This window comes from Mytilus edulis, chromosome 7 (assembly GCF_963676685.1).
Source record: "Mytilus edulis chromosome 7, xbMytEdul2.2, whole genome shotgun sequence".
Classification (NCBI taxonomy): Eukaryota; Metazoa; Mollusca; class Bivalvia; order Mytilida; family Mytilidae; genus Mytilus; species Mytilus edulis.
Genome location: NC_092350.1, coordinates 4,510,876 through 4,536,737, shown reverse-complemented (window position 1 = coordinate 4,536,737; position 25,862 = coordinate 4,510,876). Strand labels below are relative to the sequence as shown.

The following is a 25,862-nucleotide window of genomic DNA, read 5'->3' as shown; positions in this document are numbered from 1 at the left end:
TGTATTGCACGGAAGGAACCGCAACATAATCTATTTCCTGAAAGCAGAAGCAGTCTTTTTCAGTGCTCAGTTTTCTCAAACACCTCGGCCTAGTTTTCCGTGTTGCAGATTTTGAGGCTTTATATGCAAATTTCGGTATAAAAAACTACTTTACACAGCCATCCCCCGTATCATTTATATAGAATTGTATTCCTCTCATTGACTTATACCAAATACCAGTTTCTTAGTTAAAATTAGTTGGTTTTAAAACTGTTATTCATCAAAATATAAAGTGTCGCTCGGGGTGTCAGATTTTGCGTCGCAAGGGGTAGAGGCTTGTCATAAAAAAATACATATTTGCTTGTAAATTAGTCTTCATATGATACATTTTATTTCAAACACATCTACTTTACCATGACAAAACAAGGATTTTTCATTTTGCCTGTTTTTGGTCTAATAAAATATATGCTTTTGATTTCATTCACATCTACTTTATAATGACAAAATAAGGGTTTTTCATTTTGCCTGTTTTTTGGTCTTATAAAACATGTGCCTTTGATTTCATTCATAGTAAAAAAAATATTTAGTTTTCAAGCTGGTAAACGATTTCTTTTCCTTTTCAGTCACTATCATGGTAAAAAAAAGTCAAGGCTATGGCTCAATAAACCAAAAACATCACAAAAAGGTCCTCAATATAAGATATGCCCGAAGACTCCACCAGCCAAAATGCATCATAGTTCATCAGCAGGTTCATCTAAAAAGCACTCGTGCACGCCGCAAAAATCCATTACTCCTAAAAGAATTAGAACACTCTCTCCAATGAAACACTCACCGGCATCTTTTTCAGCGAATGACAACACAACTTCAAGTAATCCTGAAGACGATGATACTACAATTGTCAATGAGAAAACAACGACTTGTACACAATATACAACGGAACAGGTTTACAAGAAAAAATGATTCAAGACAGTTATTTCGTTCGTAATCGCCCAGCTAGAACTATCCGTTTTCTGTTACACATCTATCATATCATATCTACTTTGAAGGTCTACTCTGACTATATACATATCTCTAAACGAACCGGAATTGAATAAAATTTGAAGAATTTGATGTAACCTGTGTTTTTCTGGGTTGAATTTCTGTTACATTTATGTTTCTATTTGTGTAGGTGTGTTTGAATTAAAATGTATCAGATAGAGATCGATTTATAAAAAAATGTATTCTTTTTTTTTATGACAAGCCTCTACCCCTTGCGACGCAAAATCTGACACCCCGGGCGACACTTTATATTTTGATGAATAACAGTTTTAAACCCAATTAATTTTAACTAAGAAACTGGTATTTGGTATAAGTCAATGAGAGGAATACAATTCTATATAGGATAGCTGTGTAAAGTAGTTTTTTTATACCGAAATTTGCATATAAAGCCTCAAAATCTGCAACACGGAACACTAGGGCGAGGTGTTTGAAAAAACTGAGCACTGAAAACGACTGCTTCTGCATTCAGGAAATAGATTATGTTGCGGTTCCTTCCGTGCAATACATTATATGGTACTGAGAGTTCTAGAAATAAGAAATTTTGATGCTTGAACTTACCTTCTTACTTTTTCGTCGCTTCAAAATTGCCACCCCATGTCAAACATAGCCGACACCCCGCAAGTGGCGTTCTACACGGTGTAGGTGTAGACATGTGTTCACTCGCACCTATTGTTGACGGTTGTTTATTTACTAGTATTTTGGGGTTCAATACGGGTTGATTTTTTCTGAATGTTTTTTGTAACGACGTAATTGCGATACGATTTTGTTTGATTTCCGATTGGATTTCTTTCATTTTACTACTATGTGCCATAAAATTGAACTCGCCCACGTCAGATGCTAACCAACTCATGGTCTTGAGTTCCGATTCAAATTTCACTATTTTTGGAGTAATTTCAGCTTTAAGTTACTCAAATTGAGGTTTGTTGTCGTCAATAACATTTTCAAGTTCTTCAATTTTTGCTTTTAATTTCTTTTCAATCCCGTCTTTACTTTTTAAAATATTTTCTAACCCATTGACTCTTTCAATTAGCAACTGCAATGTACTGTTAATATCAACCTGGTTAACGGGGTTTTGTTCACAAATGGTATCATTATGCAAATTGTCACTTGTTGAATTAACCGACCTACTGAAAACAGAGTCAATCTCAGAGGCGTCGCCTTCAGTAAACATTTGTAGAATATAACAGTCCTTGGCGTATTTTTGTATGCTACTAGATTTATTTGTGGTTTTTCTATTGCAAAGTTTCCCTTTTGGGCACCCTTCTATCTCGCACGCCCGTGATAGCAGAATATTTCGGTACCAAGTTACTAATGATTCGTTGCCTTTTAAAGTATGCACAATCATGTCAATGTATTTTTCTCTGGGAAGGCCATCTAAAACCTTATCTAAGTACATTATAGTTTGCTGCGATGGAATGTATGAGTCTTGACTGAATGTTATACTATCTTGCGAATTGGACAGGCTAATGTCATTGTTTACATTTTGGGACTCGAACCATTGGTCACATTGAGATGAGTTCAATACATCAATTGCATCAGTTTATGGTAATGTTCCGTTTGTTTTACCTTCTAAATTGCTATTAAGTCTTACTGACACTAATTCTGAAAAGGTTGGACTTGTTGAATTGTCATTATAATTGGAATTCTGACCACTGTCCGGAGGACGACCACAACACGTCGCCATCTTTAATCTTTAAATACTTTTAATTTCCAATTATTTAAGTCCTGGTGATTTATTTGTTAAAAGTGTTTCTTGAACGATATTTAAATACAAAATCTTTAAACAAAAACTATTTTAGTTAAATGTTATATACAAGTGTTAAAGATACGCCATCAAATTCAATTTGTGACGACCGAATATAAACTTAAAATTCAAATGAAAGAATCACGAACTGTCATAGCCAATATGAAACTGATTCAAAGTTTTTAAATAAGGATTCTAAGCTAAACCAAATTAGTTTTGGATCTGTTTTTCATTAAAAGTATTTTGAAATAAAATCTAGTAGAATACTGATAAGTGCAAAGAAACAGTTGTTGATTGATTGGTTGATGCTTTTTTACTTTTTTGCTAACCGTCCTGTTGCAAATATTGTATGCACCAAATAAGTCCAAATCAGGAGTCAAAGATATCAGACACAAAACCCCTGACCAACTTCCATACCCCAGGATGGAAACTTCAAACCCATAGGATAATGTACTAAATACTTTAGGATCAAAGTATTACTGTACAAACAACGATTTTTTTTTGCGCGCATTACCATTACATTTGCGCGCAAAAATCATTACGTTTGCGCGCAGCTTTTGATTACATTTGCGCGCATTTTTTGACAGGTAAACTCAGGTAAAATACAGATAATAATACTTATTTATTCATTCATTTGTTCAATTCAAGTAAACTCCTCCATTTGTGTATTCAAAAAAATGAACATGGGACTGTTTACGATGAACTGATATTTAATCGTGTTTACGGGTTTATTTTTTTACTTAAACTGCAATATTGATGACCCCTGTTTTAGTAATCTAAAATACAATGTAAACCAATATACCAATTTGCACCTGGGAAAATACATTGGTAAAGTTCAGACCAGTCTAGCGTACTAAAGTCTCTTGATATTTGTAGATTGGGTACAAATTAAAGTGTAACTTGATCTCCTTTTTCACATTTAATTTTGTGCATCGTTATGCAATGAAAAAGCAATCAAATGTCAAACGACTACATAATAATTATTGTATGACATTTTGTGAGGTCAGAGGTCGTTTAAATATGTTATGTCTAATTAAGCACATTAGTTTAACATCTATCTCGACGTGACAGGTTATAAAAACGTGGGATCTTTCTCTTCCAAATTGGATGTTTTCACTGGAAAAAAAACTTTCAATGTTCATAGTGACTCATAAATAAAAATATACAGTCTATGATACGTTTCATGTTTATTGTGACTTATAAATAAATGCATATATAGTCTTTAAAATGCAACTAAAGTAATCTGTTTTTTAGATTGATTTTGAACGTTTGTTTTGTCAGCGACAAGTCCGTCTTCAAACACTGCACCATGCTTGGTGAGACCCAAACATAACTTTATTAATCAGTCTTATAAAACTGCTTGGTAAGACCTAAACATAACTTTATTATTAATCAGTCCTAACACATAGCATGGTGAGACTCAAACATCACTTATCAATAAAAAAAAAAACACTTATATTTGTAAAATCCTATTCAAAGTAATCTACTTTCCAAAAATATTGTAACAAAAATGTATACATGTATTGATGGATACATGGAGTTGTTTAACTTGCTGCTGTAAGTCCAGTGGCAAATATTTGTAGCGCATCCATATTTGACGAGATAAAAGTCAACGAAACATACAATAATGAATTAGGTTCTGCAAAGTGGGTCGACAAAAGTTAAGTGAGAGAAATTTGGATTGTGTATGTTGAATAAACGGCAGACATATTACCTTTCATCAGACCACCAACCAATACCTCGGTTAGTTGTTGTAATGACGCTTAACGCCAAGTAACTGGCACTCTCCTTACATGAGGTTACAATATTTACAACCATTCTTTTCATACACCAGATGTCATAAATGGAACTATGAAAAAGATTTTGACCTTAAAACATGATATAAAGAATGACAATTCACCATTTAAGTTATAAAACCTTGTAATTGAAATAGTATTTATTTCTGTATTTACATTTGTCAGGGAAATATTTCTATAAAACTTAAATATTAATAACGAAAAATATCTCTAAACAAATGAGGAAGCTACTTTATTTTTACAAAACATGACACATAGAGATATTTTTATTTCAAGTCGTCAGCAAAATTTGTTAAAATTTCATGTAGATAATTCACTAGGATATATTAATTTTATTATAAACGACCTTTAACGTGAAATTTTATAAAGTTCACTTTCATACTTTTATACAATCATTCATAATTAAATGGTAAAAAGCACGCAAAATTGTTTTTATATGATTATTTTGTACCAGCTTGTCTTAAGAACCAAAATTTCTCTATTGAAATAAAAGTGAAAACGACTTATTAATTTCTATTTATTTCTTAAAACTGCCAATAGTTTAATTGAATTGAATTGAATATTTGCTGATTGAATCTTGTTTTTAAAAGTGTCAACCGTATATAATACGTCTGCGGCTTTATTTTACATCTTATAATTGATTATTGGGGATATACGTCATCGTTCCTACCTCTTACTTCTATTCTTACAGTAACAATGTACCTTTAACACAGACACTCATTCTGTATGTACTAATTTTAGGTCAATATTAAAATATTGGGATTTGCTCATTGTGGAAGGTCACACGGTGACATATAGTATTAAATTCTATGTCATTTGGTCTCAATTAGAAAGCTGCTGCAGTGCCATCCATGCCACATCTGATTTTTGCATCATTGATATTTCGACGAAAAAAATCTTAATGTTATACTCCTTTCAATGTATAGCAATATAATAGTAAAGACTGGCGAATTTAATAAGGTTCGTGGTGCAGAATCAACCAAATCGGCGTTCAAACGGTTGACTGGGATACACGTACCTCCCGTTCCGTCAATTAAACCCTCGGTCTTCTGTTTGCGTGTGCGGGATGTATAAATACAAGTGCCACCTCCGTTCAGCATGAGAACGAATATCAGCAAGTTTGGTACCAACTTTTTTTTTAACAAATTCTAACGTTAGTAGATGCAGTTGATGCAGAAACGACAGACGTAACAAAACAAATAAGACGAACAAAGGATTTTTTCTTATCTTTGAAAGACGTGTATAATAATCGCGAGAAATAAATTTAAAATGTACTCTTTATATATATTTCATTTCATATAACTTGTTTTCTTTCTTTTCTTCTCTCGAATCAGGCGGTGTTTGAATGCACCTACCCCCATCTAACAAGGGACAGTAGTGTAACAGTACAACATAAAAAAAACTATTAAACAGCCAAAAAAGGCTTAACTCATTTTATTAATAACGGCGGAGGAAATGTATCTAACACAAATACCGTGAGGATGTGGCAGGGTACTTATACATCTCCACAACTAAAAGATGGTAAGTACTGATCTGAGTGTACTCGTAGTTTCTACAAATATCGGGACGAATTTACTTATGCATTTCTAAAATATGTATTTACTTTTGGTTTTAATTGACTGAAATTACATGATGAAAACGCATACCAGGCTTATAATTTTAACGTACAACGCGTTTTTCATCTTCATTGTATACGACTCGTCATTTGAACCTAAACAGTTGGAAAGCCGAATCAAACACGTTGTTTAGGGCATAGGAAAGAGAAATTCCCAAAATCTTCGATTGTTCGAAATACCGACGACGAAGGCCATCTACATGTTTATGCCAGAGTGGGGTGTTAGAAAACCTCGAATGTATCGAATGAAAAAATATTACAATTAATAGGTAATCATTATTTGTGTTACTTTTTAATACCTATTATTTTGGTCAATACAATAACAGCAATCATACCACAGATGTCAAATTTAGAAGAAAAAAACATTTCAGACATATTTTAAAGATATTACAGGATTTGTAAACCATAAATTGACGAATGTCTTGGTTTTTTCTCACGGGTAATTTTATTAACCATTAAAATTGACGTCTATCTCAACTAATGTAATAATAAAACTGATTATATCGTTTGCAGGTGCGATCATAATCAATCGATATTTAAAAAAAATATAATAATTGAAAACATTTATACTTTATATTACTAACTAAAATTTAAACCAATTAAAATTAAAATCCATTAAGAGTTTGGTTGCAGCCCATTTATCGTCCTTTAATCATATACCAAAGTTTCTGGTTGCAGTTCACTTCTTTCTTTTAATTACTGGCACCATCAGGTACTACACAATTTTTATTACGCATGCCTCAAGTTAAACAGAATATTGAAAAAAAAAACTCTATTATCGAAATAAAGCGTTTTTCACTGTTGTTTGACTTATATTTTTATAGGTACTGTTTGCAATAGACTTGGTAAACTCTTGAAATGATAGATTGGCAGTTGATTGAAATATTTCATGCATTTCCAAAATTAAAGAATATTCAAAACATATCAATTAGATAGACAAATGGGTCGAACCGATGAAGGTAGGGAAATGGGGACTGCAACTGAAAAGGGCTGTTTGATAAGGTTAGATAGTTAGCTTTGTAATATATAACTTACGGATCACTCAATTGTCAGAGTTCTTTTATGCACTGAGAGTGTACCACTCATTCAGCAGGAGGGAAAGAATTCAACGTCCTCATTCCGACTGGACGTGTAGCGTATTTATACATCATATACCATAAAACTACCATCCACTTAGACTGGTTCCCGATCCCAATATTCAGTATTTGACACATATACCATAAAACTACCATCCACTTAGACTGGTTCCCGATCCCAATATTCAGTATGTGACACATATACCATAAAACTACCATCCTCTTAGACTGGTTCCCGATCTCAATATTCAGTATGTGACACATATACCAATATAACGTACAGCGTATGGCTATCAGCTAATACCTGGAACGTAGTACGGGTCTTTCTTTGGGACATGCAGTTCGGGTGAACAAATAGTATGTTATAACTGTTCTTTATCCATATAAAGCTGACTTCATACAGGAGCATCTTAGGAAGAAAGAGTAGAAAGTTGCACTCACATTTTAACTTCACTTTCTGTCATATATATGATGTTCTCTCACTTAATAATTCAGATGTTGATAATATCGGATTTGAGCAACACAGAGTGTGTCACATGTGGAGTTGGATCTGCTTACTCTGCCGGAGAACCTGAGATCACCCCCTTTTTGGTTGGATTATTTTTTATCAGTCTTAAGTTTTCTATGTTGTGTTTTGTGTACTGTTGTTTGTCTTTTGTCTTTTTTTTTTTGCCATTTCCCTGTCAGTTTATTTTCGACGTATGAATTTGAAAGCGACATTCTTTGAATAGATATCTTTCGCCTTTCTTTTATAATCCTTGGGATCATTAAAAATTAGTAAATATAATTTGTGTTTGATTTTTAATTGTAGTTTCTTTTATGTATTTCGGAGTTTAGTATGACCGTCCATTTTTACTGAACTAGTACACATATTTGTGAAGGGGCCAGGCCAGCTGAAGCACACCTCCGGGCGAGATTTCCTTGCTGTATTGAAGACCCATTGGTGGCCCTCGGCTGTTTTCCGCTCTTTGGTCGTGTTGTTTACTCTTTGACACATTCCCCATTTCCATTCACAATTTCATCTTGATAATCCTTGTTTCAATCCATCTGAGGTCATGTTTAGCATGTAGTGTGTCTGCCTTATTTGTGTTTATGCCAATGTTTGTGTTTAGCCAATGTTTGTCTCATTATATACTACTATTTTGTCTGTCAGTATTTATTTTTACTTTCATTCATGCCTGGATGTGCTTGATTTTTCTCATGTGTGTCTGCCTGTTCTCTCTTGTATTGCGTGTGTATCTGTCTGTTCTCGCTTTTATCGCATGAGTGTCTGACTACGCACTTTTCTCGCATGTGCGTCTGACTTAAAGTTTGGTTTTAATCCAATGTTGTTATTTGTACTAAGACCTGTTTAAAGTCACTTTTGTAAGCTACCGTCATGTTACAATTTTACTCATTGCGTCTGATGCCTGCCGCTAGTTATTTTTTTAAAGGTTTCATTTCAGAAAAAAAATGTAATATGAATCCAGACCTATTTCTCTTTCTAATTCCCTCTTTCTAATTTTTTTTAATTACATCAAAATTGAAAGTCCTACCGTTTTATATATATAGTCAAAATATTGACACTCAAACACTATTTACATAAAATGTTTCAAGATTTGCATTGATTTCAGTGCAGTATGAGTATAACATATCGATATGAGAAATCCTAGTTATTCTACAGTTAATATTGATAAACAATTAACTACATCAAAGTTAAATTAAATATCTTTTCAAAGTAGGTCAGTTGATATTGCTGTTTGAAAACGACGCTGCGGACGTCACTAACGACTTTGAAGTCCTTTTGATTGGTACAGCGTAAAAAATCACCAATGATCCGTTCAGAAATAATTTCCAATAATTAATATGATTGAATTACAATCTTTGCATGTCGTTTGTCGTTACCTTTGTACAATTTAATTTAGCTGTTTAAATTATTTTATTGTGTATCAATGCATGGAATAATGACACTATTTAAACGTTAGATGGACCATGTCGCTAAGAGACGGAAAACGGTCGTCTTTAATTTTACGACATCAATCTATGCATCGTATGAGAAGTTAATTCCTATCATCCTGCAGAATTCTTTATAATATTGAACAGATTGCTTATTAAATTTACCACCGAAAAGTTTCTTGAAACATCTGTTAGAAGATACACTTGTTTCACTGATCAATGGATACTCCGTGTAATTGATCCAGTAGAATGTTAACAAGACTACCCCACCCATCATGTGTTCTTCATTTTTACCTCTACATCTCAGGTTTAAACTTCTATAGCAGTAAATTACTAGTTTTTCGTATTTCGATTGTTTGAATTTGAAGTTCAGGAAGTCGTATTATTCTCAAATTAATTGTGTTTTTTGGTGTTGTTTTTTTTTGTTTGCTTTTTACATATATATATATATATCTAAATTTGCTCTCTTTAATTTGGCTGTCAATTTTCTATATTGATTCCTTCACATTCCGATGTATGGGATTTTCTCACCTACGGGTTGACCCCTCGCATTCGATAGGGTAGTGGCCTAGGAGTATAAAAAGATATCTACAAGGTATATCCATTTTGCCATACAGAAGCATAGGCCTTATAGAATGTTTAGAATATAAAAGAAAGTATATTTACTATAACGCGGAGTTGCTTTGAACGTATTGAAGTACATGAATGCAATGGGCTATTGTATATCTTCTGATATATATATATATGCTTACTAGGAAACACGTGTTGCAAGAGCTACAATTACAAAAAAAATGTGCATATACTAGGCTTCTGAAAAATCTTATTTATTTCTCATTAATCTTGATTAATGAATATATCGTAACTGTAAAATACTTGACGCGTTTGTGTAATTTAGTCTGCATTTAAAAGAATAATATAACACAAAACAACCAATTAGATAGGAAGTGGGGAAAAGCTGAGAGTATAAATAGAACAAATATTTATCTCATGTATAACTTGCAAGGTAGCAGAAATCTCTATCCACAAACGAAATAAACCGACATATTTATTGCTGTAGATACCAAATGATCAATATAAAAGCTCTTCGCGCGAAAAGTACCTCCCAGCATAATTAATTAAGTGTATGTTCATAACGGGTCGATGCTGAGGCTAATGTTCTGTTTGCTAAACATTGGTACCGCATTGTCTATATAATTGCTCTTGTTGCACCATAGGGTGCATGAGTTTGTAAAATAAAGATATCGTCAATAAATAAAGTTATGGTCAATAAAATAAAGTTATCGTTAGTAAAATAAAGTTATTGTCAATAAAATAAAGTTATCGTCAACAAAATAAAGTTATCGTTAGTACATTAAAGTTATCATTAGGAAAATTAAGTTATCGTTAGTAAGATAAAGTTATCGTTAGTAAGATAAAGTTATCGTTAGTAAGATAAAGTTATCGTTAGTAAGATTAAGTTATCGTCAGTAAGATAAAGTTATCGTTAGTAAGATTAAGTTATCGTTAGTAAGATAAAGTTATCGTTAGTAAGATTAAGTTATCGTTAGTAAGATAAAGTTATCGTTAGTAAGATAAAGTTATCGTTAGTAAAGTCATCGTTAGTAGAATAAAGTTATCGTTAATAAAATAAAGTTATAATTTCTGGATTTATAAATTCTTGCAATAAGTAACACATCGTGTATCTCAGATGGAATAGAAAATGCTTACATGAACCTTTATGGAACATCAAATTTTTCTTTTCGTTTTTGTTTTCTGAACTCTATATCCACTGTGATTGGTCATTTCTTTCGACCATAATGTCATCTGTCTTTTTTTTTTAATTGCCGAAGCTATTTGTTAAAAATATTAATCTTTTCAGTTTCTTGTTAGAAGACCTAGTTGACATTTTAAATTTATTATATCTAAAACCTGTGATCATAATTTTCAACACTTCTATTTTGTTTAATTAGCTTTCCTTCTGAAAGATAAATTATTTCCATTTATTACTTCATGGCATGCCCTTTAAAAAGTTTAAGCAATACGACATATATTTTATTAACAAAACAGATGAAGTTATTAGTGTTAAAACATCTACATTTTCAATAGAAATCCAATTTATCAATTAGACAACTACTACAAAACGAATATCAATAAACCGGAAACTCGTTTGTCATGTGACAATGACTCAGATTAAAATCTGTGTCGACCAAGTGTTTATGTAGACCTCTGCAATTGCAGCGTAACCACCCGATTGACAAGATAATCGATAAATTTGACACGTGATTGCAATTTAAAACCTCGTATCATTTCAATCTACAGGACAATGTTTGTTTTGCGACCTTAGAGTTACCTTCCCAAACATAAATCTACACTGGACAATAGTATTGGTTGAACCGCTGATATCTAAGATTGGTACTAGTGCCTAATTCGGCTGTAAATCTCCTAAGAAACAATTATTGTACAGGTGTTATATTTAAAGAGGTTTCCAGTGCATAGTTTTCTGATTGAAGATGTAATGATAATACGTTATTTTATCCCTATATAAACGTTATGTAATAAGACGGGTTTCATTCAGTTATTAAGCATATTGTGTTACAGAACAAATTATTATGAAGATGATAAATGTAATTTAACAACCACAGAAACGATTTAAGTAATGAACTGTAAAGAAGATCTTTCGTGGTTTACTCTTAACTCAGATACAAAGTTAATGTATTACTTGTGCATCAGTTGTTACTATGTAGCTAAGCCTTTAATACTAGGTCAATTTTATTTGCAAGGTACGTGATTAAAAGGTCCAATGTTAATTCAAGAGTTAAAACATAATCTCGACTATCAGTTTCAAAGGAGTCAATACTCGTGAAAAGTTGGTAATGAAACCATTTCACTCGGTTATTTTTCAAAACGTCAAAACATAAATGACTTAAAAACAAAAAGCCTAAGCCTATTCAAAGGATTAAAATTAAAAATTAAGTAAATAAAACCCTACAAACACATACATCAGTAGTATATATTGTGTGGCAGCAGCAAATATTTTTGCCACGTTGACAAAAATTTTGCCCCCGTCAGCAAAAATTGCATAATATATTTGTTGGATAATATCAAAATATTGATTTTTAATTTGTAAAATATAAAAGAATGTTTTTATTTTTTTTTTCACTGCATTAAACAATTTTAATGCATTACCAATCAATTTAACATTGTTGATATGCTGGATATGGAAGTAGTAAAAGTAAATTGAACATTTAAAAAAAATTTTCATTTCATTAAACAATTTAACGCATTACCAATCATTTAAATTGTTGATATGCTGGATATGGAAGTAGTAAAAGGAACATTTAAAACAATTTGAGAGCTTTAATTTGATAAAAGTTTAATTGGTAAATATAATAATTAACCCTAACCCTAACCCTAACCCTAACCCTAACCCTAACCCAAACAAAAATATCATACATTATAAATTATTATTATTATTAATAAAACATGGATGAGATAGAATCATGTGAAAATATAGCCAGACTTGATAACATATTCGATATAATATATGCAAAGTCAGTTTTTGACATTCTGAAGAAGGAAAATCAAGTGGAACACATAAGTGGAGGAAATGCATGGGATTTTTTTTATCAAGTAGAAACAGATAAAGTGTACACCGATTTTGTTAATTTAGTCAGACAATCAAATATTCCAGATAATGTGAGAGTCTACTATCAACTTACATTTTTACAATCAACAGATTGGAAAAATACTATATTGAAAACACCGCACAGAGCATCTCGCATAATAGATAAAGTTGAAAAAATGATAGATTTGGAACCTATTTTTAACAATGGAAAATGATGATTTAGATGAAAAACTTAGGAATGTATATTACAATACAGCAAATGGGGGAGCATACCTAAGTGCTGAAAAAATTTATCAAACGTTGAAGACATCAAGAGATGGAAATGTACCAAGCGTATACAAGATCAGGAAATGGATGGAAAAAATAGACGACTACAATTTACAAAAACCTGTAAAACGTAGAATTAAAAGAGTGAAAATAATTGTATCGGAACCGTATGAGCAATACGATGCTGACCTTATGGATGTATCCAACATACAGAAATATAACAATAAGACACGTTTCCTGTTGGTTGTTATCGATATTTTCACACGGTTTTTATGGATTTATCCATTAAAAAACAAGTTTGGGAAGACAGTAGCTGATGCATTTGAAAAAATCTTCAAACATGGTAAAATCCCTTTGAAGGTTTCCACAGATGCGGGAACTGAATTCAAAAACAAAGATTTGAAACGTGTGTTTAAAAAATATGACATTTACCATCATGTCTATTTAAATTCCGACAGTAGTAAAGCGTCAATAGCAGAGAGGGTCAATTTGACATTTCGGAGGATGATGTTCCGATATTTTACAAAGCATAGAACTTATAGCTATCTCAATGTTCTACAAAATTTGGTAGCAAGTTATAATGCAACGCCACATAGAAGTTTAAATAATACAGCTCCAAAAGATGTGAATGAGAAAAACAAATATGATTTGTGGGCATATATGTATATTAAAACTCCACCCAAAGAAAAACGAATCAGAGAAAAGAAAGAAACATTAAAAGTACAACGTAAAAGAGGGAAACAGTTTCATTTTAAAATCAATGACATGGTAAGACTGAGCCATTTGAAGAAACCGTTTCAAAGAGCTTATCAGCAACAGTGGACCTCCGAAATATTTAAAATATATAGACGATTTCTAATACATGGGAAAATCTTTTATAAAGTACAAGATTTTTTGGACAAGGAAGTTGTAGGCAATTTCAATTATACAGAGTTGCAGCGTGTGAAAAAGGAGGCTGACGCATTGTGGTTTGTTGAGAAAGTGCTTAAATGGCGAAGGCGGAATGGTCAACGTGAGGGTTATGTAAAATTCCAGGATTGGGATAAACGTTTTTGTCAGTGGATTCCTGAGAGAGATATTGTTGACTTTTAAAATGAGCTTTTACATGGTCATTAACAGTAACAAAAATTTAGACATTTACCCACATAACAGACCACACAAATTCCGTACATATCTTCAGACGCCAATAGTGATGAAATCAAAATGGAAAGTCGCATTAGTTGATATTAAATTATCATCAAATAATGATCTATATATATATGCAAACATATGCGGTGATGTAATAGTCGATGGTAACAAACAACCCTTATTGAAGCGAATATGTTGCTGCTCTCAAACTGAATACTACCACTTTGATCAACTTGCATACATTCCAGTGGTGAAAAGTGAAATAAGAGACATTGAATTCTTTATTACTGACATGCAAGGGAGTCATGCATCATTTTTAAAAAATCCAGTGTCGATTACACTGCACTTCAGGTCGTATCCATACTTTGCATGATAATCATGGAATTGGACAATTCTCAATATGTGCTAGACCCTAGGACATGGATAATGTACTATGAAAATCTAGCGAATGACAAACATCACAATTCATATCTTAATAATTCATACAGAAGAACTATCCAGAGTGGTGGTTCCCTCACTAATTCAGCAGCTAGCTTCATGGAACCAATCACATTACCACAAAGTAAACCACATGCGCAATCACCCATTAAACTTGTAACACATGCACAGCAGCAGGTGGAAAATGCTAAGTCGGAAATTAGTCGAGCTGTGAAAAAGATAAAACGCAAACGTGGGAAGTTACAAAACAGTAATAGAAAAAGCCATAGAGGGGAGCAGAAGAAAACGAAAAAGACAAAGAAAGGAGGAAGGAAAAATAAAACAAACAGTAAGAAAGGAAGTGTACAGAGTGTGAAAAAAAGATTAAAGAATCAGCTAATTGAAAAGGATATTTTCCAGTAAAATTCAAAATGGCTAAAATAAATCCTGAAACATTTCATGAGCTGCAACCAAGTCAGTTGTCTTTATTCAATCTACCAGGTCATCAAACTGCAGTCACAAGAATCACATATGAACATATTCGACCAGCTGCAACTTTTACAAAGACATCGCCAATAGAGTTTCACATATCTGGTGGAACAGAGTATCTAGACTTAAGTAAATCAACAATGCATGTACGTCTAAGACTTAAAAGAGGAGATGGAACCATAGCAGATAGCAGTGACGTTAATTGCGGGCCTGTGAACTATGTTTTGCATGCATTATTTAATCAAATAGATGTTTTAATTCAAAATAAAATTGTCACATCTTCAACAGGATTTTACCCTTACAAAGCTTATATGCAAACTTTATTGAAATATGGGAAAGAAGCTAAAGAATCGCAGCTCTCAAGTCAATTATGGATAGACGATCATCAAGGAACATTGGATGATGCAGATTGTAACACAGGATCAAATCTTGGGCTCTACAGAAGAACAGCATACATAAAAAATGGTAAAACTGTTGATCTTGAAGGAAACATTTTCCATCCCCTGTTTTCAATGAATCGTTACATATTAAATCAAGTAGGAGTTACTGTGAAATTCTACAGATCGAGACCAGAATTTTATCTAATGTCGGTTGATGAAGATGCTGATTATTACCTTGAGATTGAAGATATGTATCTATCAATAGCAAAGATCCACGTTCACCCCGGCATTGTATATGGCCACGATTCTATACTCAGGACAGTAAACGCTAAATATCCCATTGTGCAAAATGATGTTCGCACAATTTCACTTCCAGCTGGTCAAATAAGTTTTAACTTCAACAACATATTCCAGAATAATAGACCCAATAAGGTATTGATAGCCTTTACGGGGAGTCAAAACATAGCAGGTGACTACTCACTATGTCCGTGGACATTCAAACATTGCCACCTAAGTGAAATAAATCTTAAAGTTGAGGGAGTGCCAGTTTCCGGGAATCCTGTCAGAGTAAAATTTGACTCGTCAAGTGGAGAATCATCCATTGTTGCATTTCGCAATCTATTTGAGGTTGCTGGGAAAACTCTGCAAGACTGTGGTAATGGATTAAACAGAGACAGTTTTTCTGAAGGATATGCCTTGTATGCCTTTCAACTGGAACCAATTTTTGAAGGTTTAGATTATTTAACATTGAAAAGGAATGAACGTGTCAATTTGGAATGCACATTTGATTCTCCCCTCACTGAACCAACAACTATAATCATTTATAGTGAATTTAGTGGATATTTTGAAATAACTCAAACTCGAGACATCATAATTCAAGAATGAACACTATGCAATTGGAGTGTATGATTAATTGTGATGAACTAATGAAGGATAAAATTGTTGGTATATTTGCAGCAGATCAGATACCTAAGATAGTGAGAAATCGACCCATGGGATTTATTTGTAACACTGAAAATCATTTTGAGAATGGTGCACACTGGATCGCCTTTTTCATAAATGAGGAACGAAGAGGGATATTTTTCGACAGCTTCGCACACTCTCCCGATTATTATTCACGTCACTTCTTAAAATTCTTTGAACACAATGCGATATCTCTGGAAATAAATCAAAAACGATTACAGAGTGAGAATTCATCAGTATGCGGTCAATATTGCATTTTCATCTTATCACTCTTATGTAGAGAGTATGATCTAACTAACATTCACGATTTTTTCAGTGATAATCATCAAGCAAACGACATCTTTGTTTTCAATGTGATTGGTAAAACCTATTCACACTGCATATGAAAAAGTGTTTAAAATGATGAGACACATGGTAACAATCATCATTCGAGCAAGAGGTGATCATCATGAGTTTGGTGAAATTTCAAACACCCATGACTTCAATATGTGTCGGTCCAACGGGTTCAGGAAAAACTACATACATTAAAAGATTATTAGAGAACGCTCAGGAAATGTTTACAATACCACCTCAGAAGATATACTACTGTTACAGCATATGGCAAGATGTCTTCGATGAATTGAAAAAAACTGTCTCCAACATTTCATTTCAACTGGAACTGCCTGATGAAAGTGATTTTCTTGTTGATAAGGATATACACACATTATGGATCATTGATGATAAAATGGATGAAGTAGTGGACTGTAAACTGATGCAGAAGATTTATTGCGTTTTAAGTCATCACACCTTAACATCAATTATTTTTATACTACAAAATTTATATCAGAAGGGGAAGGTTATGCGATCAATCAGTTTGAATTCTCACGTCTTTTTTCTTTTCAAAAATGGTAGAGATTCACTGCAAATACAATCTTTAGCTCGACAAATGTTTCCAGGTCAAGTTCGCTTTTTCATGGACGTTTACCAACGTGCAATTAGCAGACCATACAATTGCTTGATAGTGGATATAGCACCAGGTTCAAACCCTGAATATCAGTTGCGCGCAAATCCTTTTCCGGGGGAGGACACGATTGTTTATCAACCAAAATGATTTTAAAAGAATCAAGTAGAAGCTTCCTTAAATTATTGGCGAACACTACACCTGAACAATCTGCTCAAATCATAAAAAGCACGGACCACAGACAATTACAACTATTAGTAGAAATAGTATTCAACTGTCTAAAAAGCGTCATACCATTGTCTGAGAGGGTTAAAAGGAATCTTTCAACTTTTGCAAAGTTCATTCGTGCTGTGGTAGTTAATAATATAACACCTCAGTTGAGGAGAAAACGTTTACTGAAGATAATTGTTATTATTCCAACATTGATATCATCTTTTTTCAAATACTATGACTCGGGAGTTAATACTATTACCCAAGGAGAAATATGAAAGATTGATGAATATGTCCAACCAATGTGAAATTGTTAATGTGAAAGAAAAAGAAAAGGAATATGATGGTAAAGATAGTGACAGTATAAAAACAGAAATAAACCTAGAAGAAGATGTAACCAAACAACATGGTAGTGGTCAGGTTTTGCAAAAAACAGAATTGAAAAATTTAAAAGAAACTGTAGATCGATCAAAATCAGACAATCAAGAGGAAAATAGGATGGATGTTGATGAATATGATGGTGCAGCAGAGGGTAAAGCTATCAAGATGTCTCCTGAAAAATTCTTAAGAAATGTGGAAAAATCGCAAAATCGCAAAAGATTAAAGAGTAAATGGTTATCATTTCATTTGTAATGAAGAAGTGGATTATTTAAAACTATTGGAGACTTCAATCAATCACTTGTATTTTTCTTTAAATTTGTCTATATTTATATATGTATATAATATATTGTCTATTTGTATATTTACACTGTGTACCTTTAAATTTAATTAATAAAATAAATATTTAGATAACATATGTTCGCCTATTAGTTCTAGTCCACGATCGCGTAGTATATATAAAACGTTGAAAGTGCTATTGATATCACAATTGTCATGGCTGATGATCATTTCTGCGAGGATTTATTGCGTCTTTATCCTGACAGTAACCCTCAATATCAACAGCAGTTGCGAGAGTTAAATGATCGATTGAGTGTTGATAATGACAACAGATCAAATCTTACGGTTAAGGTCTATTCATGTTATTATTGTAAACTTCTGTTTGATCACCCTTCCAAACTGAAGAGACACCAGAGAAACAGTTGTACATTTCCATGTCGACAATGTGATAGACATTTTGATTCAGCGGAAAATTTGTTTAAACATAGCAACATCGATCATACAACTTATCAGACTGGTTCAGGAAACACTGATTCAAATTCACATACTACAATCAAACATAAAAGTGTGGATAAGTCTGCTCTCTTGGGAATAGCACGAGCTCGTTTCATTTATCCGAATGAGGATAATGGGGAAAAGTATGATCTTCTAGCATTTTTATCTGGAATTAAGCATGAGGTAAAAACTCATTTACAAGAGATGTGTGATGAACTCGGTCATATTAAGTGGTATATGAATTGTCTTGTGCAAATGATCAAGCCGAATGGAGGTGAAGGTGGTAATGATTTAAAGAATAATGCACATTTTATCTCGAAGACATCGAATCTAGTTGATAGAGCAAATATAGATGATGAACATGATATTAATGTGACATATCAAAAAATATTCAAAAGTTTTGATGAGTATATACGAAATGGGAGCGGTTGGTCATTAGATCATATTAAACACATTGAGATTAATACAGCTAAATATAAACCTTTAGGCGGTGGATCGTATATACCCCTACCAAGAACTCTTGCTGCAACCAGAGCGTTACTCAACATAAGAAACTTAGATGAAAAATGTTTTGTATATGCTATTATAGCATCCATACATCCTACGTGTTCAGGTGACCCTTCTAAAGTGCATCACTACATCCCATATGAACATGAATTGAACATGGAAGGTATACAATTGCCCGTTGCACCATCATTTGTGAGTAAATTTGAAAGGCAGAATAACATTTCAGTAATGGTGTTAGGATTTGAAGAGGGTGAATTTTTCCCCCTCCATGTAACAGGTCTAAGAGAAGCTCATCATGAAGTTGACTTATTGTATTTGAAAAGTGGGAATAAAAGTCACTGGTGTTTGATTACAGATCTCAATAGACTTTTATATCGAACAAAATGCTTGGGACGCAGTCATAAGTATTGCAGATTCTGTTTATCAGGTTTCACCAGTGAACATACTTTAGAGAAACATATAAAATACTGCTCAAAATTTGAAGCTCAACATGTGACATATCCCACCAAGGGGGTAGACGATATACTAACATTTCAAGATCACGCCAAACAGTTACAAACATCATTTGTTATTTATGCTGACATGGAAACATTTTGCGAACCTATGGTTACTGAAGAGCCAGAAGATAATCGAACCAGCACAACGAAATTAACAAAGTTGATACCATGCGGGTACGGTTATCAAGTTGTTTGCATCGATGACAGATACACTCAACCACCTAAAATATATAGAGGTGAAAATGTTAGTGAACACTTCCTTCATAGTCTTCTTGACGAAAATAAACGTATAAAGGCTATTTTGAACAATCCTGAACCCTTGTGCATGACTGTTGAAGATGAGGAAGATTTTCAATCAAGTACACATTGCCACATTTGCATGGAAGAATTTACAGATTCCACTATCCGCGTTCGAGACCATGCACATGTTTCAGGTAAATTTCGTGGCGCTTCATGCAGAGATTGCAATCTTAATTTTAAAGAACACACATTCGTGCCAGTTATATTTCATAACCTGAAACAGTTTGATGCACATTTAATCTGTTCCTCGATAGGTATTTTCAAGAGTGAAGAAATTGGCTGCATAGCCACGAATGCAGAAAAGTACATCAGTTTCAACCTATCCAATCTGCGCTTTATCGATTCATACCAGTTTTTGAATTGTTCACTAGAGGAATTGGTATCGTCAATGTCTAAGGAGAATCCGAAAGAAACATTTAAACATTTTACAAAAGAATTTGATGATGATAAGCGGATTGCTCTTTTGTTGAAAAAAGGAACATATCCTTACGAATACATTGACAATGCAGCAAGGTTCAATGAAACTGAATTACCCTCTATAGACAAATTCTACAGCAATTTATCAGAGAAAACAATTAGTCAAACCGAGTATGAACATGCGCAACGGGTATGGAATCAAATGAATATTAAGAATATAGGCGAATATCACGATCTTTATCTAAAAACTGACGTTCTATTATTAGCTGATGTATTTGAAACTTTCAGGAAGAAGTGGATAACGAACTATTCCCTCGACCCTGCAAATTATTACACTCTTCCAGGGCTTTCCTGGCAATCTGCATTGAAAATGACTGGTGTGAGACTTGAGCTATTGACAGATCCTACAATGTGGCTCTTCTTTGAGCAGAGTATACGAGGAGGTTTAACAATGGTGAGCTGCAGACATGCAAAAGCAAACAATCCCTACTTGAGCAATTATGATCCAGCTTTACCAACTTCATACTTGATGTATGTAGATGCGAACAATTTATACGGTTTAAGCATGAGCATGCCATTAGCTGTGGGGAAATTCCAGTGGTTGTCAGAAGAGGAAATAAACGATTTCAATGTCTTAAATGTATCCAATAACGCTGACATCGGATATGTCATTGAATGCGATTTGGATTACCCAGATAACTTACACGATCTTCACAATGATTTTCCTCTTGCAGTTGAAAAAGGAGTGATAACAAATGAAATGCTTTCACCTCATTCACGTCATCTGTATGAGCAAGCAAATGATGATGGGAAAGAATACCAACCGAGCACCAAATTGCTAGCTACTTTGAAAGATAAAAAGCATTACATCTTGCACTATGTGAATCTAAAGTTATACCTCAAACTAGGTTTGGTTTTGAAGAAGATTCACAATATAGTTTCATTTGAACAGCGTCCATGGTTGAAACAGTATATTGACTTCAATACCGAAATGAGGAAAAAGGCTACTAGCAATTTCGAGCAAAAACTTTTTAAAAATGGCAACAATGCTATTTTCGGTAAATCAATGGAATCGTTGCGGAAACATATCAACTTCTCTCTCTGTCATAGGTGGGATAAGTTTCAAAAACTTACTGCAAAATCATCATTTAAAAGCTTTAAGATATTCAACGACCACTTGTGCGGCGTGCTACAAACCAAAACAAAAATTTTCTTCAACAAACCAATTTACCTAGGACAAATGATTCTCGATCTGTCAAAGGCGCACATGGTTGATTACTACTACAACCACATGAAAAAACTATACAAGGAGAATGTAACATTATGTTACACAGATACTGACAGTTTCATTATGCATGTGAGAACTGATGACATATATAGAGACATGTCGTTAAACAGTGAGCTATATGACTTTTCAAATTATCCAGCTGATCACCCTCTTTACACCAAAGACAGGAAATCGATTATTGGTTTATTCAAAGATGAATGCAAGTCCATTCAAATGGTGGAATATATCGGACTAAGAGCAAAAATGTATAGTTTTATCACCGCAGACGACAAGGAAACTGTAGTAGCAAAGGGTATTAAAACCCGAAATGTTAGATTCGAACAATATAAAAACACCTTGTTCAATTGTTCTCCACTACTCTCGCATATGTACACTTTGAGAAGTTTCAACCATCAGATTCACATGGTGAAGGTTGTGAAAAGTGGACTATCACCATATGATGACAAGAGACACTTGCTGGATGATAATGTGCATTCGCTAGCATATTTTCATAGAAAATTAAAAGAAAAACATTAATACAATTGTAAATTGAAAAAAAAATCCATATCCGTAATAAATTCAAGAAAAAGAAAACACACTGTACAATAATTATATAATATTTTATTTCATGTAAATAAATATATGATTTTATAATAAAATATATCAACATATTTAAGTTTTATCCGTTTGCTATCAACCTGGGGAAGTGAAATACATAGGGCAATGGGGAGTAGCATGGTAAAATGGCGACTTTAACTTAAAAACCCCAATGAAAATACATAACTTTAAAACCCAAATGGACCTTCAAACAAACTTCAAACATAATGACAATAGGACAATGGGGAATAACACCTTCAAACATTAAGGCAATAGGACAATGGGGAATAACACCTTCAAACATAGGACAATGTGAAATAACACCTTCGAACATTAGAACAATGGGGAATAGCACCTTCAAACATTAGAACAATGGGGAATAACACCTTCAAACATTATGTCAATGGGGAATAACACCTTCAAATGGGGAATAACACCTTCAAAACACACCAGTGAAATACATTGGACAATGGGGAATAACACCTTCAAACACGATGAAAATATTACAAATAAATTTTAGATTAAAATATAAGAGACATATTCTTTGGTAAATTAAACACAATTATGAAAATGGGGAATTACACCTTCAAACGCACCAGTGAAATACATTGTGCAATGGGGAAAAAGACCTTCAAACACGATGAAAATATTACAAATAAATTTCTTAAATTTTAGATTAAAATATATGAGACATATTCTTTGGTAAATTAAACACGTGAAAATCGCATGTTTAATATTTTCCTTAAAATATCGGAAAAGTTCTCCCTATTGAACGAAAGTCCGAGTGAATTTAAAACAGACCCTGGGACGTTCTTTAAATGAATGAATATCTCTTCAGATGTGAAATGGCTGCATTCCCTTATCATTTTATTTAATTGATATCTTTGATCAAAAATTTCCTCGGCAGCATTAAACACATCTAATTCGGCAAATCCAGGATTTAAAACAAATTGAAAGTCTGCATAATCCATAAAAATAATTAAAATTGGTGAGGGAATTTTACAAAAAAAAATCTCTCATTTGAATATCACATTTTGTTGTTAATTTATTATAAATACATGCAACAGATAAAGTTCTTAATGAAGGTGGAGCTGACCGCTTTCGTTTTTCACTCAGTGTCTTTTTTTCTACTTCTTCTCCCATTGTCCTTTTTCTGTTCTGATTGGCTAAAAGAAATAAATAAGATACATAAACTCTAGTAAAATAGTTTTCACATCATAAATCTACAGATACATGCATGAAAACAAATGAACAAAGTGCGACACCTGTATTAAGAAATTGGATTTCATAATGGAGATTTCTAAAATAAATGAAAAGGATGAATTGAGTAGTGCAAATGTGGAAGAATATTCACTTAAAATGACAGATGAGCATGATTACAATTTTATCAATATGGATACAGCTGAAATCAGTGACCAGTTTCCACAACTGCACTGGCTTGGTGCAAAGATGAAAATTGTCGGATTGTTATTCTGTTCGATAACTCTAGCAGTTATATTAATAAATGGGCCATTAAACAGTGAAAATGATCCTCCATTCATATCTGATGATGTTAAACGAAACAGTAGCGGAAACGATTTATTTTGTAATAAAATGGACACTTTTGCTTTATCTGAAGATATTTTTGTAAATACATGTATATTGAATAGTGAACTGTTTGTATTATTGAGAAATGATCCTCTTAGAAATGAGATCGCTTTAAATCAAAGGCAATGGTTTTATCTTAAAGCGAGTATTTCACATATTGATAAATCAATCTTTGATTGGAAAAATGTTGCTAAGTTATAAATGATTTCTATCCTAACTATTGTATATAAGAACATATTAGAAACAGAATAAAAATTTGATCACTTACTGGTGTTATCTTCACTCGCCATCTTCAACTGCTTCAGAAAGTATGAATCCAGCTCCAGCTGTTTTCTTTTTCTTCTTTAGCCCCTTGAACGGGCCAGATTCTGCTGCAACAATCACCTTTCTGACGTCCGACTCTGACACTCCCGCCTCCTCATCGCTATCGCTGATAGCAATCACCTTTCTCTAAAATAAGAATATCATAATATAGAAAATCATCTTAAAATTTTAAAGTTATTTCAATGTTTTCAATTTTTTTTTTTTTTTTTTTTTTTTTTTTTTTCTTTTTATGGTACATTTAATTGGATAATTACTTTAAATTCATAAACTTGAAAATTATAACTACTTATTTTGATTTACATAGAAAAAAAAAAACAAAAGTTGTTTTACCTTTCTTTTCAAAGTAACTTTTTTTACTTCTTCTTCTTCTACTTCTTCTTCTTCTTCTTCTTCTTCTTCTTCTTCTTCTTCTTCTTCTTCCTCTTCAACAACTATAACCTTCTTTTTCCTGCTAGGTTTTTGCAGCTAAAAAAATTAATATATAATAAAAACAATTGAACGTGTAAGAAATCATATAAATCAACGTTTGCTGTGGGAAAGAAATTCGTATTTATTAGCGGTTGAGAAATTTACCTAGAAACAAAAATGTTGAAATATCTGCAACTGAACGTTTATCAAAACATTTTTTACTTGCTATCAATAACTTTGAAAATTAATACTAACAGTGGTGAAATCAACCCAGAAACAAGTGAAATATCTGCAGCTGAACGCAAGCCGCTTGTAAATACTCTCTATCAATAACTTACTTTTAACTAAAACGTTTGTTGTATATTAAACCTATAAAGTATATATTTATGTTCAATTATTTGCTGTTGAAGGATAATTAGAACGTTTATCATATAGTTTTTACTCGCTTTCAATAACTTTGAAAATTATGTGTACTTACTAGCAGTAGTGAAATTTACGAAAAAACATATAAGGTGAAACATCTGCAGCTGGTGCTTTTATTAAACACTCGCAATATCTTACTTTAAAATAATTTTGTAGATCGCTCCTATTTCTTAGAGAATAAAATATATATCACGCTCAACTATTTGCTGCTGAACGATAATAATTTAGCTATATGTTCATGTAAATATTTACTGCTAAATATTAGAAATCACTAACCTGTTTTTTTATTTCTGCCTCAGCTTTTAAAAGAACTGGCTTCAGATTGCATAGCTCTTTAAACTCATCAGTCCCAAGAGTTATGCTTCTGCTACCTTGTTAAACTGCCTATGTGGATATAAACATATCCCTTGTACGGTGTAACCGCAATGTTCTTCTTTCTTCCAAAATTCAACTCAGCCCGCTCTACTTCTCCACCAAATCCCCTCATGTACTCAACCTGGTTCATCATTTTTATCGCTTTATGATAGAATTGAGTGTACCGCGTTAATAAAGGAATAAAGCTTCCGTTTCATTAAATTATGAATAATAGTTTCCAACACTTATTTACTCCTAAAGGCTCGCCAACCTTCCATTATCCATGTTACACCATTTTATTAATTCATATGTAATTTCAGTGTAGATCTGTCCCGATCGCGATTTTTCATGTCAGATTGATCTCCAATATTGCGGCAGTATTTGGATAATACACCTTCTGTTTACATTAAATCTTAGTTCATCAGTTTAAATATAAAGTGTTTATCAC

At 32.9% G+C, this 25,862-nt stretch overlaps 4 protein-coding genes across 4 annotated transcripts; 3 read left to right on the top strand and 1 right to left on the bottom strand.

The window, feature by feature from the left end:
- Nucleotides 1-12,991: 12,991 nt before the first annotated feature.
- On the top strand, nt 12,992-14,146 carry LOC139482613 (uncharacterized). Its single transcript, XM_071266526.1, has one exon. The coding sequence runs from the start codon at nt 12,992-12,994 to the stop codon at nt 14,144-14,146; it is 1,155 nt and encodes a 384-aa protein (XP_071122627.1).
- An 884-nt stretch (nt 14,147-15,030) lies between these two features.
- Nucleotides 15,031-16,353, top strand: LOC139482612 (uncharacterized protein F54H12.2-like). Its single transcript, XM_071266525.1, has one exon. It carries the CDS (start codon nt 15,031-15,033, stop codon nt 16,351-16,353), a length of 1,323 nt encoding a protein of 440 aa, XP_071122626.1.
- Nucleotides 16,354-18,454: 2,101 nt separating this feature from the next.
- On the top strand, nt 18,455-22,258 carry LOC139482611 (uncharacterized). The gene has a single exon (XM_071266524.1). The coding sequence runs from the start codon at nt 18,455-18,457 to the stop codon at nt 22,256-22,258; it is 3,804 nt and encodes a 1,267-aa protein (XP_071122625.1).
- A 1,079-nt stretch (nt 22,259-23,337) lies between these two features.
- LOC139482610 (nucleolin-like) lies at nt 23,338-25,699 on the bottom strand. Its single transcript, XM_071266523.1, has 5 exons — nt 25,686-25,699; nt 25,337-25,427; nt 24,560-24,694; nt 24,174-24,355; nt 23,338-23,484 (listed from the first exon to the last, which is right to left on the bottom strand). Exons 1-4 carry the CDS (start codon nt 25,697-25,699, stop codon nt 24,185-24,187), a joined length of 411 nt encoding a protein of 136 aa, XP_071122624.1. The 3' UTR covers nt 23,338-23,484; nt 24,174-24,184.
- Nucleotides 25,700-25,862: the final 163 nt, after the last annotated feature.

Excerpts from the sequence above, each read along its gene's own strand:
- LOC139482613 (XM_071266526.1), top strand. The coding sequence starts at position 12,992 with ATGGAAAATGATGATTTAGATGAAAAACTTAGGAATGTATATTACAAT.
- LOC139482612 (XM_071266525.1), top strand. The coding sequence starts at position 15,031 with ATGGCTAAAATAAATCCTGAAACATTTCATGAGCTGCAACCAAGTCAG.
- LOC139482610 (XM_071266523.1), bottom strand. Across the intron at positions 24,695-25,336 it reads AGGCAGAAATAAAAAAACAG|CTGCAAAAACCTAGCAGGAA; the intron begins GTTAGTGATTTC and ends TAATTTTTTTAG. Across the intron at positions 24,356-24,559 it reads AAGTTACTTTGAAAAGAAAG|AGAAAGGTGATTGCTATCAG; the intron begins GTAAAACAACTT and ends TTCTTATTTTAG.
- LOC139482611 (XM_071266524.1), top strand. The coding sequence starts at position 18,455 with ATGGCTGATGATCATTTCTGCGAGGATTTATTGCGTCTTTATCCTGAC.